Genomic DNA, 16117 nt, shown 5'->3' with positions numbered 1-16117 from the left:
AGAAATAAATAGAGGAATAAAGAAGGGGAAACAGAAAACAGTTAGAGATAATGGGGGAGCTGAGTTTCATCATGCATCAGGATGTGCAGTTTCAACATTACCAGACCATTTTCGAACCTTACAGCTACAATGTGTATACTTATTCCTGTGGCCGACTGTACATACAGTACATTATATAAAAATATCTTAGAAACCATAGAAATTGAGGCTGTATTTATGCTGCAAAATGGCAAACTTGCAAAGGATATTTACCGTATTTTTATTAACTACAAGAACTGTTTCCTTTAACCCTTACGCCCCGGGTGTCATTCCAGAACGCAAGAACGGCAGGCCCCGGGTGACGTTCCAGAATGTGCGCCTTTTCCCGCCACTGTTTAAATGCCCAGCACGGGTTATCAGGTTCCAGTGTTACTATTTGCCTCTCACGCCCCACACACTCTGCCACAGAGAAGCTTCCTAAAATTTTGTTTGTTTCATTTTCATTGTTTGTCCATTTTATCATGTATCAAAGTAATATTGATAAAAGTAGTGTAGTATTACTGGAAAATAATGCTATGATTATGTTATAAATGTATTTATTTGTGGAATTATTATTCTGATAATTATTTCTTCTCATTACTTGCTCTACCAGACACAAAAACAGCCAGACAGCCTGGCGACAGACTGAGTGTGTGTCGCCAAACAGTTTTTATGAAAAATAATGCAAATAAAATAAATTCTAAATGAATTATTTATTGGAAATAAGTATTATGATCAGTAAATATATGCATTACTGGAAATCCCGGACACAAAGGTAAGCTAAAAATAACTGCTAAGTGTGCAGGTGACCACGAGCGCTCGCCATCATAACAAGCTGACCCCTTATCTCCCCACACCCCCCCCCCTCCCTCTGCACTGCCAGGGAAGTTTCTAGAGGGTCAATCTTATTTTTTTTTTTTTTATCATTTAAAAAGGTTAAAAATTATTTTTGGACAAGTTGATTTTTCTCGATTTACCCCCGAGTGGGGAATACGCCCAGCGGCACCCTAACTCAGGGCTTAAGGGTTAAAGACAAATTCATCCCAAGTAAGAGAAGTAAATTATGAAAACTGCTGTATTTACTTACTGAACAAGTGGCCTCCACAACATTTTCCACCCTAAATGAGTCATTGTGAGAACTGTGAATTTCTGGTTAATATATTATCATTTGGCAAATTTTAAGTATATAACATGTGGCTTAACATATGGTAAACTATCTATTTAAAAAACAAACATAATTACTACAAGAATAAACTTATCTGTGACTTTACCTTCTAAATGCAGGTAAAAATAATTCTGCTTCCTGCAACGTCATAAATAATGCTGTCTGAACTTCATCAAACCATGTTTCCGTGACCTTCTCTGAGCGCATACGAAGGATCAATCTCTTAACTATGCTGTCATCCATTGCTACTCTTGGACTTGCCTGTCATAAAAATAAAAAAAACTCAATAAACTGGTACAACATTTCTTAGTAGTCTATGAAAAGAAAAATTATGAACAGAGACAAGGAAACATAAGTATCTTTCAATATACAGTACAGTACATCATAAAGACCTTCTGGCCTGTTACCCAACATGGTGAACCATGCAAAACCTTTACCAGAAAACCTAATCTTAGTACATCAGTGTAAATTCGTCCACAAATACACCCTCTCATATACTGTACATCCTCCTTCAACCTGTGCTTCCGTCTTACTTTTGGCTCCCTCATTATAAACACTACTGGATCCATTTTTGTCTGCACATTCCCATACTTCATCAGTACTCCATCTTATACTTTACCCTTCAATGCATCAATGACATATTTACCATTAATCTACTTATTCCTTATTCCAACTGCCATCAGAACTCCCAGCATCATCTCAGAAAATATAAATCAATGGCTATAAAATGGTGGTGATGTAATAAGTATGCACAGGAAAGAAGTAAAGTATCTGGCATGTAACTCATGCAAGCAATACTGAGAGAAGATCTCGTTTTCCTACCTCTGGTTATTTGGCAACCTTCAAACTTCAAAACACTGGGTAATCTAATATATATTCTAAAATTCAAAACTGTTTTTCAGTAAGTAGTGTCTTCATCTTCCCTGCTGATGGGTGATAAAAGGGTCATATTCAGTCATTACACCACCCGACCGATTGGGAGCACTATCACGTTTGGTTATTCAGAGACACCTCCAGATCCAAAGGCAGTCCCGGTGGATCGGGTTTCTTATTAGGACCGTTGGAACCATTCATCAGGAGGGGGTACCTGACCTATGGCAGTCCCGATTAATGTAAAAACTTTTTTACCCTCCAAATTTTAATATACTGAGATAGAATATATTCCAAACTAATAGAAAATGAGTTTGATGGTGAAAGAAGGTCTTGTTATCCATATACATATTCAAAGATTGTCAGTTACTTACAAGTGATAAATAATCCCAGTTGATCATGAGCGTGCAGCCATGCATCAACAAACAAAGCATTTCTTTTCTTATCACAGCTCCAGGGGTCAGATGCCTTGTATTGAATAATTTTCCCTTCTCTTGAATGAGGCTAACTAAAGCATTGCCCTGTTTAAAAGACAGAGGTATGTTCATTGCTAACCATATTTCCGGATCCTTCCTGTGCCGTGTTGTGACAGCCGACTCATGCCACAACAACTGCCAGCCATCCCGGTGTGGCCAACACCCGGTGAAATATAACCTTCAAAACAAACTTCACAAACACCAGAGAATAATAATTTCTTTATCCCATAGATTTCCTCTTGACAATTTTATGTTTGTTTGGTTATATGATGTTAATCTTTTTTTTTTGGTGTTGGTTAAATTTTTTTGTTTGAAGGAAATATTATTGGGGTACTCGACACCTGTGTTGTGGTAACAGTGGGTCATTCAGCCAATTTGCACATGCTGGTAGCCCTACCCGATGGATCAGGATCCCAACCCATCGTAGTGCCCAAGGCATGTTCTTGAATAAATATTTCCCTACTCGAGCTTCGGGTTCCCAATGGTCAGCCCGACCATCGGGTATGTCAACTGTAAATACGGGCCTAGGCTTTGTGAAGAAAAAGGTGCAAGAACATAAACAAGCAATAAGAATGAAAGAAAAACAGTGAAAAAAGGGAGAGTTGGTAAGGTGTTTATTACCCTTGCCATTCGCGAAGGATAGGTTCCAAGAAATGGCGCATTGGCAAAACCACAAATAGCAACTTATACTACCTAGTGCACCACTGTATAACTTTACCAAACAACTGACCAGCCACAGCAACACTCGTCCCCTCTTTTAACTTATCTAATGATAAAACTTTCTTTGTCAGGGTCATCACTGATTTCTACCTTTTACATTTCACTCCACTAGCATCACTAGTACTAACACTAGACAGTCTTTTAGGAGCCATTTCACACAGAAACACTAAAGTTTTGAGAATACAACACAAAATGTTATGTGGGGCGAATCGTTGTGCTGCGGGAAAAAGCCTGCCTAGTCACCGTAGCCACCATGTGCTTTCCGCGAATCATCAAAATCGAGAATCGCAAACCCGCGAATGGCAAGTGTCTACTGTATAACAAAAAATAGCTTCAAGCAGAAAAAAAAAGTTCTTTGTGTTTATCTTTGCTTTGTTTTTTTTTCTGTCCAGAGAGGTTTTCTTTTCCTCTTGTGTACTGTATTATAATTCCTTAGCAAGATATACTTCTTTCTCACTTACTTATTATTTTCCATGATGCAAGCACTTTACAATTACAGGCAGACCCCGATTTACAAAAGGGTTACGTTTCTGAAAACCTCTAAAAAAATTTTGGGGTAAATTAGTGAAAAATTTCCCGTAAACTCCCATTATAAAAGTTGAGATTTGTTTCTAAGAAAATATAAACCTCAAGACATCTTAAAATAAATACTGTAGTACAAAACATGATTTTAATTAAATTTTTTGGTGTAAATAATGATTGAGACAATAATAAACATAAAAAATAAAATATATACAGTATTATACAATAATAAGTTTATACCTGTACCTGTACTTAAAGAAACTGAACGAGATTTGTGACAAAGTAAAAAGTATGAAACACTAAGCCAACATCTATGATAAATACTATACATTACCCTAGCAATACATTTGACTCCCATTATGTAACTGGAGATACATTCTCCATGAAAAAAAATCCCATGCTTGACCTCTGATAAGATATTGTGTTATCCTAAATTCCCACTTTGTTTACAAGGCATGAATACTGTACTGTGGTCACTGACACTTTGAACAATGGTGATTCTGGTTCAAGCATTAGGCCGGGTGTTCTCTACTTTTTGTTTAATATTGATTTTATTTTGAATCCACATTGCCCTTAAACATGCATCAAAGTGATAGTACTGAGTTTAAAAGAGCTAAAAGGAAACAAAATCTTCAGTGTTTAAAAAAAGGGAAATTCTGTGAAAATTGCACTAGACCGAGCAACAGTCTATGAGGGTCTGAAAATTTTACAGCACTGTTATTCCCATACCAATCACAGACATATCCATGATACACAAAAGGTGGTGGCTGGCACTGACCACGGACATATCCGCAATGAAATGTTACTGTATTAGCCCGTCTAACAGGCAGTAATACTTATATAAATGTGGGTTATATACTTTAGGCTTATGGAATTAAATCACACATGGTTACTTTCCTATGAGCCATGAGTAGTATTTCATTGGACATGTGACAGTATATTTCCACTGAACTCTCATTTCTTGACTACAGTCATGAATAGAGTAGCCGGCCCTTTGCCAGTCTGTTCCTATCTCTCACGCCCACAAGACGTGTGCCTATAAAGCTAATTACATATACGCTTCATCCCTTATTAACGTTCACAGCTCATAGCGTTAATTATGGTGATATCCTAGTAATTGTGCAATAGTTTATTTTCTTAATAAATGGAGAAAAGTCCATTTGGGCTTGAAAACTTATCCCAAAAACATATATGAATGCTGCTTCCAGTTTGCCTCTAATTAGTGATTCCACAGGTAACCGGAACATATAGGTGGCAGCGGCTCCACGAATCTTTGATCAAAAACCAGTGTTTTATACAAAAACTGAAGATTGTGATTAAAGTTTAATATTCTTTGTTGTTTCACTTGGATATATGTCTTAGTGAGCAACAATACACATTGAGTGGAACACTTGTGTGACGTCCCAGTTCGATGTACAAATTTCTATCTATATTATTATAAGTGATTTAATACATTTGATCTCTTTGTACGTGGCTACACCACAGCATTACCACACCCTGAACGTCTTCGCAACATTATCTTAAAGATGTTCTCATAACTATTTTCAACTACCAAGCATAACAAGCCAACAAGCCTTCTCTCCCAGCAAGCAGAAGCATCCCAGCACCCCAACACCAGGCAGCACCCCAGCCTTAAGCCACCCCAGGGTGAGCCTACCGGTCTTCAGCCAAGTGTATTTTTGATTGGTCAACATCTGGCTCAGCGCTCTCTCGACAATTGGTCAACACTATCAGGGGCTGCTCCCAGTGACCCACCGTGTTACCCGCCAGGTGACCCAGTGCACCTGGGTTCTATCGGACAGCTGTCTTTGACATCGCTTAGGTCATCATATCTTCCAGCTCCTGCCAACTACATGATCGACGCCATCTTGGACAGATCATCAATGCCATAATGGAAACATCACTCCAACGTCATAGCAGGACACCATCTTGGAATTTGCTCCAATACATAGGGAGTGACCGTGACATACTTCTCACCAGCTGAGACACATCTCCGCAGAGCTCTACGGACTTCAAGACCAGTTTATACACCTCAATTAGGTCACCATTTGTCCATCTGTATTATAAGCTAGGCAGTTGCAGGTGCTCTAAAATCTGGATAACTGAGGTGCCGAAGTACAGGCACCAGTCTAGTGACCCTCCTTTGATAATGACACTGCACCCCCCTCCCGTTCCCTCCTTCCCCCTCCATGATTCCCAGCAGGTAAGAAAATTGTATTCCCTTTATGTTTTTGAGCTATTGCAATCATTTCTTTAATTTTTTTGCACATTCTGTATGAACAATTGTATGTGCATGTAACAAAGTAAAATAAAATTAATAAAAATATGAATATCTAATCAAAATTATGAGTTGAAAAATAACAATAAAACAGCTTTGCCTGGTTGGAGGAGAGGTAAGGCAATGTTGTTACAGTGACATCTAACATGGCAACCTGCCAAGTCCACACACACACATGTTCATATGAGATAAATGAAATTATTTTGTATAAATTTATTGATTTTATATCTTTTTAGAAACTACTTGAGCTATTGAGACAATATTTAATCACTATAGCAGCAGGATACAAAGCTTGTTTGGGCTCTTCAGGAGGTAAGGAACGGAATCTATTTCCCCCATAAGTTATTAATATCAATACATAAACCTAAAAAGCCATTGCTAAGTGATGGCTTTTTAGGTCCCTAACCCCATCGTTGCCTGTAAAACTATAAAATACTGTACTGTACTGTACTGTATTTTTTTTATTTCTATGCCATATTACAGTACCGTATTTATTATTGTTATTTATTCCTCACATTTACTGGTACAGTATATGCACGACTCAGTTCATCCGGGCAGTCACCAAGCTGACTCAAGAGATGTGTGTGGCTGCTGCCTGTATGCCATGACGTCACATAGGGTGGAGGCAAAGTGCGGCTGGCCACAGTTACAGCTCACTGCCTCAATACATACATTGCCTTCACACACATACACACCCATGTTCTTTATTTTTTCCTATTTTATAGTTTTATAATACAGTACAATATAGCCTGGGTTTACGCGGTCAATTAAACCCATGGAGGTCCGCGTATAACGCAAAACGCGTAAATAAAATAACAGAACATATGGGATTAATTGAAATAGAGACTCGGCCGACCGCCAGACTACCCTTTTTCCGACACAATACGTACGTTGTAGTAAAAATAACATCTTAATTTTATGATGGTATGCACACACAATTAATATTTAAGAGAAATATCAATAATATTTATTTTTTTTAACACTTACGTTAGTAGAAGAGATGACTGGGCACACGGGGATGGGGGGTTGGTTCCGAGGCAGAGGGCAGATTATTGGCCCTCACCTGTATCACTTGTATCACCTGTATCACTATCCACCACAGAGGCTAGCGGGGCCTCCTTGTCAAACCCCTCAAAGTCCATATCCTCACTATCACTATCACTGACTTGGGCTGGCTGTGGTGGGTGGCGGGTGAAGAACTCGGTAATGTTTTGTTGACCGGGCAGGCAAGGTTAAATAGACCAATCACAGCGCGCGGCGGAGGGGGTGCGTGGGTGGTAAGGATACGTGGCCCAATCACAGTCCGCGACGTCATCGGCACAAGTCTGACGTCATTGGTGACGTCAGCGACCAGCCGCTTGCCGCGTAAATTAAGGAATGTACCGCGTAACTAATAATTGGCGCGTCTGGACAGGTGCAGCGTAAATGGCCAAACGCGTATAAAATATCCACGTAAACCCAGACTATACTGTATACTGTATACTATAAAACTATAATATACTGTACTGTATACAGTATACAATACAGTATTTTTTTTATTAATACCGTATATCACGGCCTATAAGGCGGCGGGGTGCATAAGACGCCCCCCCCAAATTTCCATTTAAAAAGTAGCTTTTGAGCTCTATTTGCTGTATAAGACCAGTACCCCAAATGTGACACTTACCCACTGACTCAGTAGTCCTTTACCAACCATCCTTGATTTTTTAAAATAAGGCCAATTCACTTCAAGTAATGTCATCAAATTATACCCGCTGGTGTAGTGTAAACACTAGTGACGTCACTGAAGCGTGGTGGGAGTGTTCCCTCGTCTCGGTGGTGTGACTATTTATACAACATGTGGTTCAACAGCAACCACCGTATTCTAATTGTGGTGTTTCATTAGGATTTGAGTGAAAAAGGTTACCAGTATGTACTTACTACATACATTTATTACACATATATATATATATATATATATATATATATATATATATATATATATATATATATATATATATATATATATATATATATATATATATATACTGAATATACTATGTACAAAAAATGAATGTTCAATGAATTATTTATGGTGCATTAGGGTACTGGTCACTTCTGATGGGCTATAAATAGCTTTGTTATCTCCCCTCCATCTCACCCTGAGCCAGACGGAAGGGTCTTGGTAAATAACATGTTTGCTTATTTTCCATTTACTTTAAATAGATTTACCGAATTATTTGTTTTATTTATTTATTTATAATATACTGTAATATATTAAACACACTGTAATTATTTTCTTTAATTTATAAACTGTTTTGCGACAAAGGAATGTTCTCCAGTAGTGTTTCATTAGGATTTGAGTGAAAAAATATTACGTACTTACACAATTGTTCCTCTTACTTTGACAACACAACATACATACAGTATATTATTTCTCAGTTTTGATCTTTTTTTAATTTTTGTATTTATTTATAGTTAGTTACTTAAAATAAGGCCAATTCACTTCAAGTAATGGCATCAAATATTACCAGCTGGTGTAGTGTAAACACTAGTGACGTCACTTGAGCGTCTGTAATTAACCGTCGATAGTTTCAAGAATTAATGCACTCATTTACTGAATATTCTTTGTAAAAAAATAAAATTTAAATCAATTATTTATAGGAGATAAATATTATTATGAGTAAATATACCGATACCGGTATGCATTACTGACCACCTCCACGGCTAAAAATAGCCCAATCTCGCGGTCACTTTGCCTTTCTTGTCTCCTCACTGGCAAATGGGGGGGGGCGTGGGGAGGGGTGTGTGATGATAGCTGTGTTTATTACAGGGGTATAAATCTCTTTTACGGTATGTTAGACAGGTTTATAATACATTTTTATTATTTTAATATACCGGTAATCTTAATTTGAATCCAGCTTGCCAAACGTAAGTTTCAGTATAAAATAATTAGTGGTAAGACCTTGTGAGTGGCTTACGATGTTTTCATCACCACTCTTGACACACTAAACCACAATATTTAAGAGGTAAGAATTTTAAACTTGGTGGTTTAGACGACCCCCTAACTTTGGGCAGATTTTTTTAATGTTCAAATTTCGTCTTATAGGCCGTGATATACGGTAAGCCACATTACATTACTGTATTATAATGATGTGCACGTGGAGCACATAATCCTCAGTTTTTCCGACTTATCTCCCAAATTTTCCCAGCGAGTCGAAAATTGTTAAACCGAAAATTGACGATTGTTAAACAGAAGGGCTGTTAAAAATGTTAAATCTCTTAAACTAAAATATCGCTAAGCAAACAATCCTTAAATGAGGAATACCTGTACTGTACATGTATTTACTTTTTACTATTATAAGTCCTTTCTCACTAGGATGCAGGTCACTGAAATCAAGAACAACACAAACTCTCTTCCATTCATTGTCACTTATTCTTTCAAATGCCATTACAGTTTAAGATGAATTCTGCTACACAGCTATATAGCAAGTTGACACAACAACACATACAGCACAGACAATTAAACACCAGCACAAAACAATACAGGACAACATTATTTACACAGCACACTTGCCAGCAAGCAGATCATAATACACACTGAGAATATACTTTGGTAACATGATTGAAAGACAACAAGAAGTAAAATGTAGGCACAGATACACAACCAAAATATTCCTGTAGTACATATAGAGGAAACAAGAACATTATCGTAATTAAAGGCAAAACCTCACCTTATTAGGTGTGTACGTATTTAATACATGGACCACAAGTGAAGCTTCATAAAGCCATGAAGTGAAATCTCACAGTCACAAAAACATGCAAATACATGTGAATCTGACATACTTTTTCAGAAAGATATTGCTCATAAATCATTTCTGCTTCTTCCTTATGAGATGAAAGGTCATGGGCAGAAAAGTGGTCATGACAGAGATCTGGCATGGTCATCCCAGATCCTTGGGCTTCTGATTCTTCCAGGTGCTGCAATCTCTCCAGCTCTAAGGCACACAGTCTTTCATTTACTGCAGTTCGCCAACCTACAAAAAAGTAAAACATTTATGTATGGTTCCAAGATGAAGAAAACTTTAAAAATTTATGGGAAATCACCTTACTAAAAAACATTTACAATGTGCATATGGTACTGTTACAACGTGGCTGCAATCAAACTAAGCTCAAAACAGAATACTGTACTGTACTGTACAATAGACAAGGGCCTTGCTACTCACACATTTGCCCATAACAAATTTGCTTTTTTGTGATCAATTTATTAAGGCATAGTTTACAGGCTGCACTCAAGGTGCTTGACAGTATACAAACTGGCACAAGACAAAATACAATAAGTCAAAACATGAGTTGGTCACAAACTGATCAGCTGGTCAACCTCTCATTCTCTTCTTTTTTTTTATCTCTCTCCCCCCTTTCTTCTCTCTCCTTGACCCACATGGTGCAGCACACTGTGGTTGGCAAGGAATTACTGTACAGTCAACCCTCGAAGATCCGGACTAAGAGGATGGACCACCTGTCTAGAATAGCCGATTGTCCAAATCTTCTGGCGAATGCACTAAATGTATAAAAACGATAAATGATATAAAAAACACAAAAAATTCAGTACAGTACAAATTATCCTGACTAATGGGGATAGTTATACAGACTTTTTCCTGTGAAAAAGCCATATTTTTTAGCAACATGTTACTGTACTCACTTTGTACTCAAATGTACTACACTAAAGGATTAAAATTGTTATCTTTTTTGCACAATATTTAATGTATATATCAAATTATTCACTGTCTTGCAAGGATTCCAGCAATACAAGTTACATTCTGCTAAGTTTAGTGTGACATTTTATAAGATAAAAACTTGAAGCCTTAAACCACCTTCACCCTTGCTGGAAGGTGGTGGGAAGTTCGAGAGGGAAGTGGGGTGTTGACACAGCCGGCGGCGAAGGTTACCTAGTGATATTTATTTATCTGTCATATAGAGGGTGTTTACCAGAGTTCTTGCGAAGATAACTTTTTGTATGAACTATATAATATAACGTATACTGTATATACATATCAAATATTGAAAGGTATTACGGTAAGTGTCTTGATGAAAGTGGCGTGGCCTTATTACACACTTTCGCCTATGTTTGGGCCTTGGGGGGTTGACTTATATGGCGAGTATAGAACTAAACCTGAATTTTGAACTAAAAATCTTGAGGTCGACTTATACGCCGCAATTTACGGTATACTGTATATGAATCTTATTCAAGGCTGTCCAGTGTGTTACCCATATTCAAGATGAGTTGAAAGAGGCCATCAAGTGCAAGTGAAAGCAGAAGTGCTAAAAGAGTTCCACAAAGGAATTATGTTGGATATAAAACTTTATGTTTTCTGGAGGATTGATGCAGGAGATAAACTTAGCCAGATTGAAAAAACAGTAGGGCCTGCTACATCTCCCAATAACTCCTATTGCACCACCTCACCTCACCTCACGCAGTACTCAACATCGTTTGTGGTGAGTTAAATTAAAGTGCTTTGTGTACTGTGTTTATTATCATATTATATCAAAATAATCAATAAATGTTTAAAAAAAATAAAAATTTCATTCGTGTGTTTATATTACTTCTTTTTGTCAAAAAACTTTCTTTAGTAATGGATCTCCAATTATATACAGCAATAGAAGTCAATGGGAAAATGGGGTTCACGTTATAGCCAACTTTTCAAGGAAGCATCCCTTCTGTAACCCGGGGTATTACTGTACAACACTAGACAATAATCCTGTTATCATCTCAGACCTGTAAGTTCTAGGGCCAAAAGGTGATAACTAACCTTACCTTTCCCTTCCTCAACCATCACACTCGTCAAAGTTACCACCAAATCATAAAGTACTGTTACCAATGTACAGTATTACAGTAGTGTACAGTATATGTACTACAAAAAAATGATGGAAAAATTCCTTACATTCAATGTTCAAGTAGAGGTTGATGTAATGCTGAGCATTAATTGAAGCCATGTAGTTGAGAAAATGATCCAGTGTGAGGCTATTCTTTAATATTGCTTCCAATGGCAGCTGGAACAGCTTTCCACGAGCTAAATGGCGATAGTCCAAATTCATGGGTAAACCTGTGGATGAAGATTAAAATTCAAGTACAGTAATTTGTAAAGCACGGAATTCTATCATATGTAATCACCTATGGGAAAAATTTGCTGAGCTAATACATGTACAGTAGTATAAAAATGATGATACCTCTAAAAGGTTACACAATCAACAATGGAAGAGTCAAGCACATTATTGACTAAGCATACTTCACACAAAAGAATTTTACAAGTTAGAGCAGAAATCATATTTGTTCGCAAAATTTTATTCAAAGAAAGACAAAAAGTTTGTAATATAATAATGATGAGAACAACCTGGTTCATAGAGTACAAAAATACAAACACAGTACAGTAATCCCTGTAGTTTTGACTATCCACAAATTATATTTTGTACACCATTTAACCAATCATGGTATCCATTTGCAAGTATCCATGGGTTTCCATGGCCCCTGCTGAAAATATCTAGCCCAGAGTGGTGGTAATGTTCACTGGACCATGTATATGTTCCTCAAGTGACAATTTGTTATCACTTACCACTCCCATGTCCTCTTCCTTCTCTAACTTCTTTAACACTCTGGAGCACAGATGATACTGCATCATCCAAAATACTTACGCTTGCATAAATAGAATGCGTTTAAGTCTAGAAATTCACTGAAAAACCATTTTTCAGTTTGCAGTGCTTGGTTTGTTTTAACCATTTGGGTGCAAAGACCACAATAATGTAAGTTAAGAAGCATTATTCTTAAGTACAACAGTCGCAATAATGCCACAGCCATCAAAAATATTTCCTTCTCATAGACAATCTACCATTTTCTATGAATCTTGTGGTGATCACGTACTACTGTTGTGTGCTGTCATCTGGCAAAGCCAAGCGTAAATGAAAATGTAAACACAGTCAGTTCCTTCCACCCATGCCGCCATTAATAATATTGGGAGACTGCTGTTTTATCTGCAATTTCACCAAGGAGTGTGCATTTTGTCTATTTCGCTACACAGTATGCAGCATTCCTTTAATGCATGTCGTTTTTCTCCCTCTGTTTTCAGTACATCATGAGTGCAAAGGGAAATGGGAATCTCTGAATTATGATAAAATAGAGGTAGAATTGTTTGCTAAAGATTCAGTAGCTAGGTTAGCATCTCTGGAATGACAGCATGGTCCAAGATGACAGATGTGCAATTTGAGAATTCAAAACAATTGAAAAGTACAGGTAGTCTCTGTTTATTGCAAATTCACATACTGCAGTCTAAGAGTTACAATAATTTAATTTTGAAGGCGAAAATATTCAATTATCGAAACAAATTATTTCCATCTAAGTAGCAATCAACAAGAGCCTTCTAGATTTGCAGAGATGCATCAATTTATGCACGTCTGTGAGAGGGGGAACATTCATATATCTGTTAACACCTCTCAATAAATACAGTAGACTCGTAACTTACGCAGGGGTTACGTTCCTGGGACTTCGAGTAAAGCCTAAAAAATGCGTAAAGTCAGAAACACTCATAAAAATTCCCTACATTGCCCTTAAATCACTATATATGTACGTACATTTTCACTAGAACTCATAAATCACTACTGTGATGTGATACAGGTGATTAATTTTTATTGCTTGTGCAAAATATATGATGTTTATATTCAAATTATTCGCTTCTTACAAGGGTTCTAGCAATGTGAGTTTTATTCTTCTAATTTTAGTCTGTGATATTTTTTCAGATAAACACTTTAAGCCTAAAAGCACCAAACCCTGGCTGGGAAGATGGGGGAGAAGGAGGGAGGGACGGAGGAGGAGGGGAGAGGTGAGGTGATACGTTGACAGTTGGTGCCGAAGATCTAGTGTGTATTTATTTATCTGTCCTTAAGAGTGACTAAGTTTTCCTCTTATAAAATGTCACTGAACTGACCTGGGAGAATATAATTTACATTGCTGGGATTCTTATAAGATAGTGATTAATTTGAATAAAAAAAAAAAATTTAGGAATCATTTAGTACATTATTTTGAGTACATGTACAGTACTAGCTTTGCCCTTGGGACAGTGTGTGCATGTAAATGAGTAAAAATAAATGAAGAAAGTTATGTACTGTATATCGAGCCAAAAATATAAGTTGAAAACCTTTATGTAGACAGACTTGTGTTGTTGTTTTGAGATTATTCATCCCCTTCCAACGTCACCGTGGGGGGATCATCAAGGTCAGATAACGATGCAGGGGAGGATGTGGGCAGCTCAAGGTCACTGTGAGAAGTTGAGGGCATTGGCTGATCTGCTGACGATGTTGATGCTAAAGTTTTAACATGGTGATGGGAAGCTGTCGTTGTTGTTTCTTAAGCTGCTGGAACATATTCTTATACTGAGCCATAACGCTTGTAAGACCTCGTGAGAAGTTGATGTTGCGCTCGGCCACCTGAAACACTTCACTAAACTTGTGTATATTCCAACATGCTGGCTCTTCTTGTACTGCGCACATCATTGTCATTCCTAAAAACCCCATTTAATTCATATTACGCTACATAACATTCAAATCCACCGCGCTTGTAGAATCTCAGAGAACGGGAGACATTGATAAAGGATAACTCACCTACTCAATGTTACTGAATCATGTGTTGTGTTGTACCCAGGTACAGTTATATAATATTAATTGTATGTATTCATAGCATTAAGGAGAACTCAGGGTATCCAAAAGATGATTGGGAAAGTCCAGTTGAGCCGGACTAGTGTACTGTAGGACTAAGTGTGGATCATGGTTTGAAGGTCATACTATTTACGTCTGTGAACGTGTAGCGAACATAACTTCCACAGATATCATATGAAAATACATGAGAACAATGATCTGGAAAAAGGATAAATGTATCAGAACTATGTGAGGTGTTGGAAGTGACCCAGAAACTATACTTGAAAGGAAATATCTTGTATGCATCGGTGTGAACTTAATACACCTCGTATCCTCACGTGACATATACCCACGACATGTACAGTGATCAGAGAATCTTATGTCTGTGTTCAAATAGTACAATGTGTGAGAGGAGGATCCCTAATTACAGTTTTAGGTGAAGTGGATATACCCACGCCATGAACATTCGGCCTTTGTTTAAGGGAGCGTCCTGTACCCGCCTCGAGTGTGCCGCGTTGATATTATAACCCAATGAATTTACCCACGAACTAGCAAACCAGAACCTTACCTTAGTGTGTACTTTAGAATTAAAATATGTGTTTATAAGGCATGGGTGACAATAGTGCTCAGGTGAGAACCGTAAGAAATAAAAGTAAAAATTAAAGACTGGAAACTGTAGGCCTACGCGGTAACGAGTGGCGGGGCACTGCCCTCAGTACCCTCCGTTCTACCATCACCTCAGGTCAGTGTCCTATCGAGCTATATCCCGCCCTGTAAAAAAGGCTTATATAGAAGTTATTACAGTTTAAAGCTTTGCCTGAAGTATAAGTGTAATAGTAATGTGTTAGGGTGTGTGATAACCGCCCGTCAGGCATTATTTCTCAGTACCCTCCGTTCTACCGTCACCTCAGGTCCCATGTGGTCGGAGTGCTCGGAGTGCCTTGCTGCGCGACAGCCATTATCCCTGTGAGCGTCCCACCAGGTGGTGATTACTCCCAGCTATGCCACTCCACTGTGAACCTGTGGATTCCCAGCACACCACCCCAAATGAGTAGTAACAAATAAGGAGACCGTGAGAAACTCCGCGGTCGTCACTTGGAGCGATCTATAATACCAGACGTAGAAATAGTACTGGTATGTCTCTTGGTGAAGCCCTCGTCTTTACCCACCGAGGACGGTGTGCGAACGAGGTGCCTGTTATGTATACCTAAAAGTTACAAGGAGTCCCATACCTGCAGGTGTGGAGTGTAACAGGTGTGTTGAGATGGTGCTACTATGTATGATAACCAACGGTGCTATGTTCCATATAGGTGGAGCAGTCTGATGTGTTAAGGGGTAGTGTAAGAAGGAATGACCGAGGTAAGGAGGTCACAGATTGTTATGCAATAAGTATGTGGATGACACGCC

At 38.0% G+C, this 16117-nt stretch overlaps 1 protein-coding gene across 4 annotated transcripts in view; it reads right to left on the bottom strand.

The window, feature by feature from the left end:
* Positions 1-965: 965 nt before the first annotated feature.
* Positions 966-16117, bottom strand: part of LOC121860346 (sorting nexin-13-like) — a 65199-nt gene continuing 50047 nt past the window's right edge. For 2 of the 4 annotated variants that reach the window (XM_042357427.1, XM_042357426.1), the window contains exons 11-13: positions 11971-12132; positions 9875-10065; positions 966-1444 (exon numbers count right to left, since the gene is read on the bottom strand). In XM_042357427.1, the coding sequence (XP_042213361.1) occupies positions 1286-1444; positions 9875-10065; positions 11971-12132 (512 nt within the window). In that variant the 3' untranslated portion in view covers positions 966-1285. The remainder of the gene's footprint in view (positions 1445-9874; positions 10066-11970; positions 12133-16117) is intronic. The other 2 variants (XM_042357429.1, XM_042357428.1) reach the window with 1 other exon arrangement.

Source organism: Homarus americanus, unplaced genomic scaffold (genome assembly GCF_018991925.1).
Source record: "Homarus americanus isolate GMGI-L3 unplaced genomic scaffold, GMGI_Hamer_2.0 scaffold48088, whole genome shotgun sequence".
Lineage (NCBI taxonomy): Eukaryota > Metazoa > Arthropoda > Malacostraca > Decapoda > Nephropidae > Homarus > Homarus americanus.
This window is presented reverse-complemented; position numbering and strand designations above follow the sequence as displayed.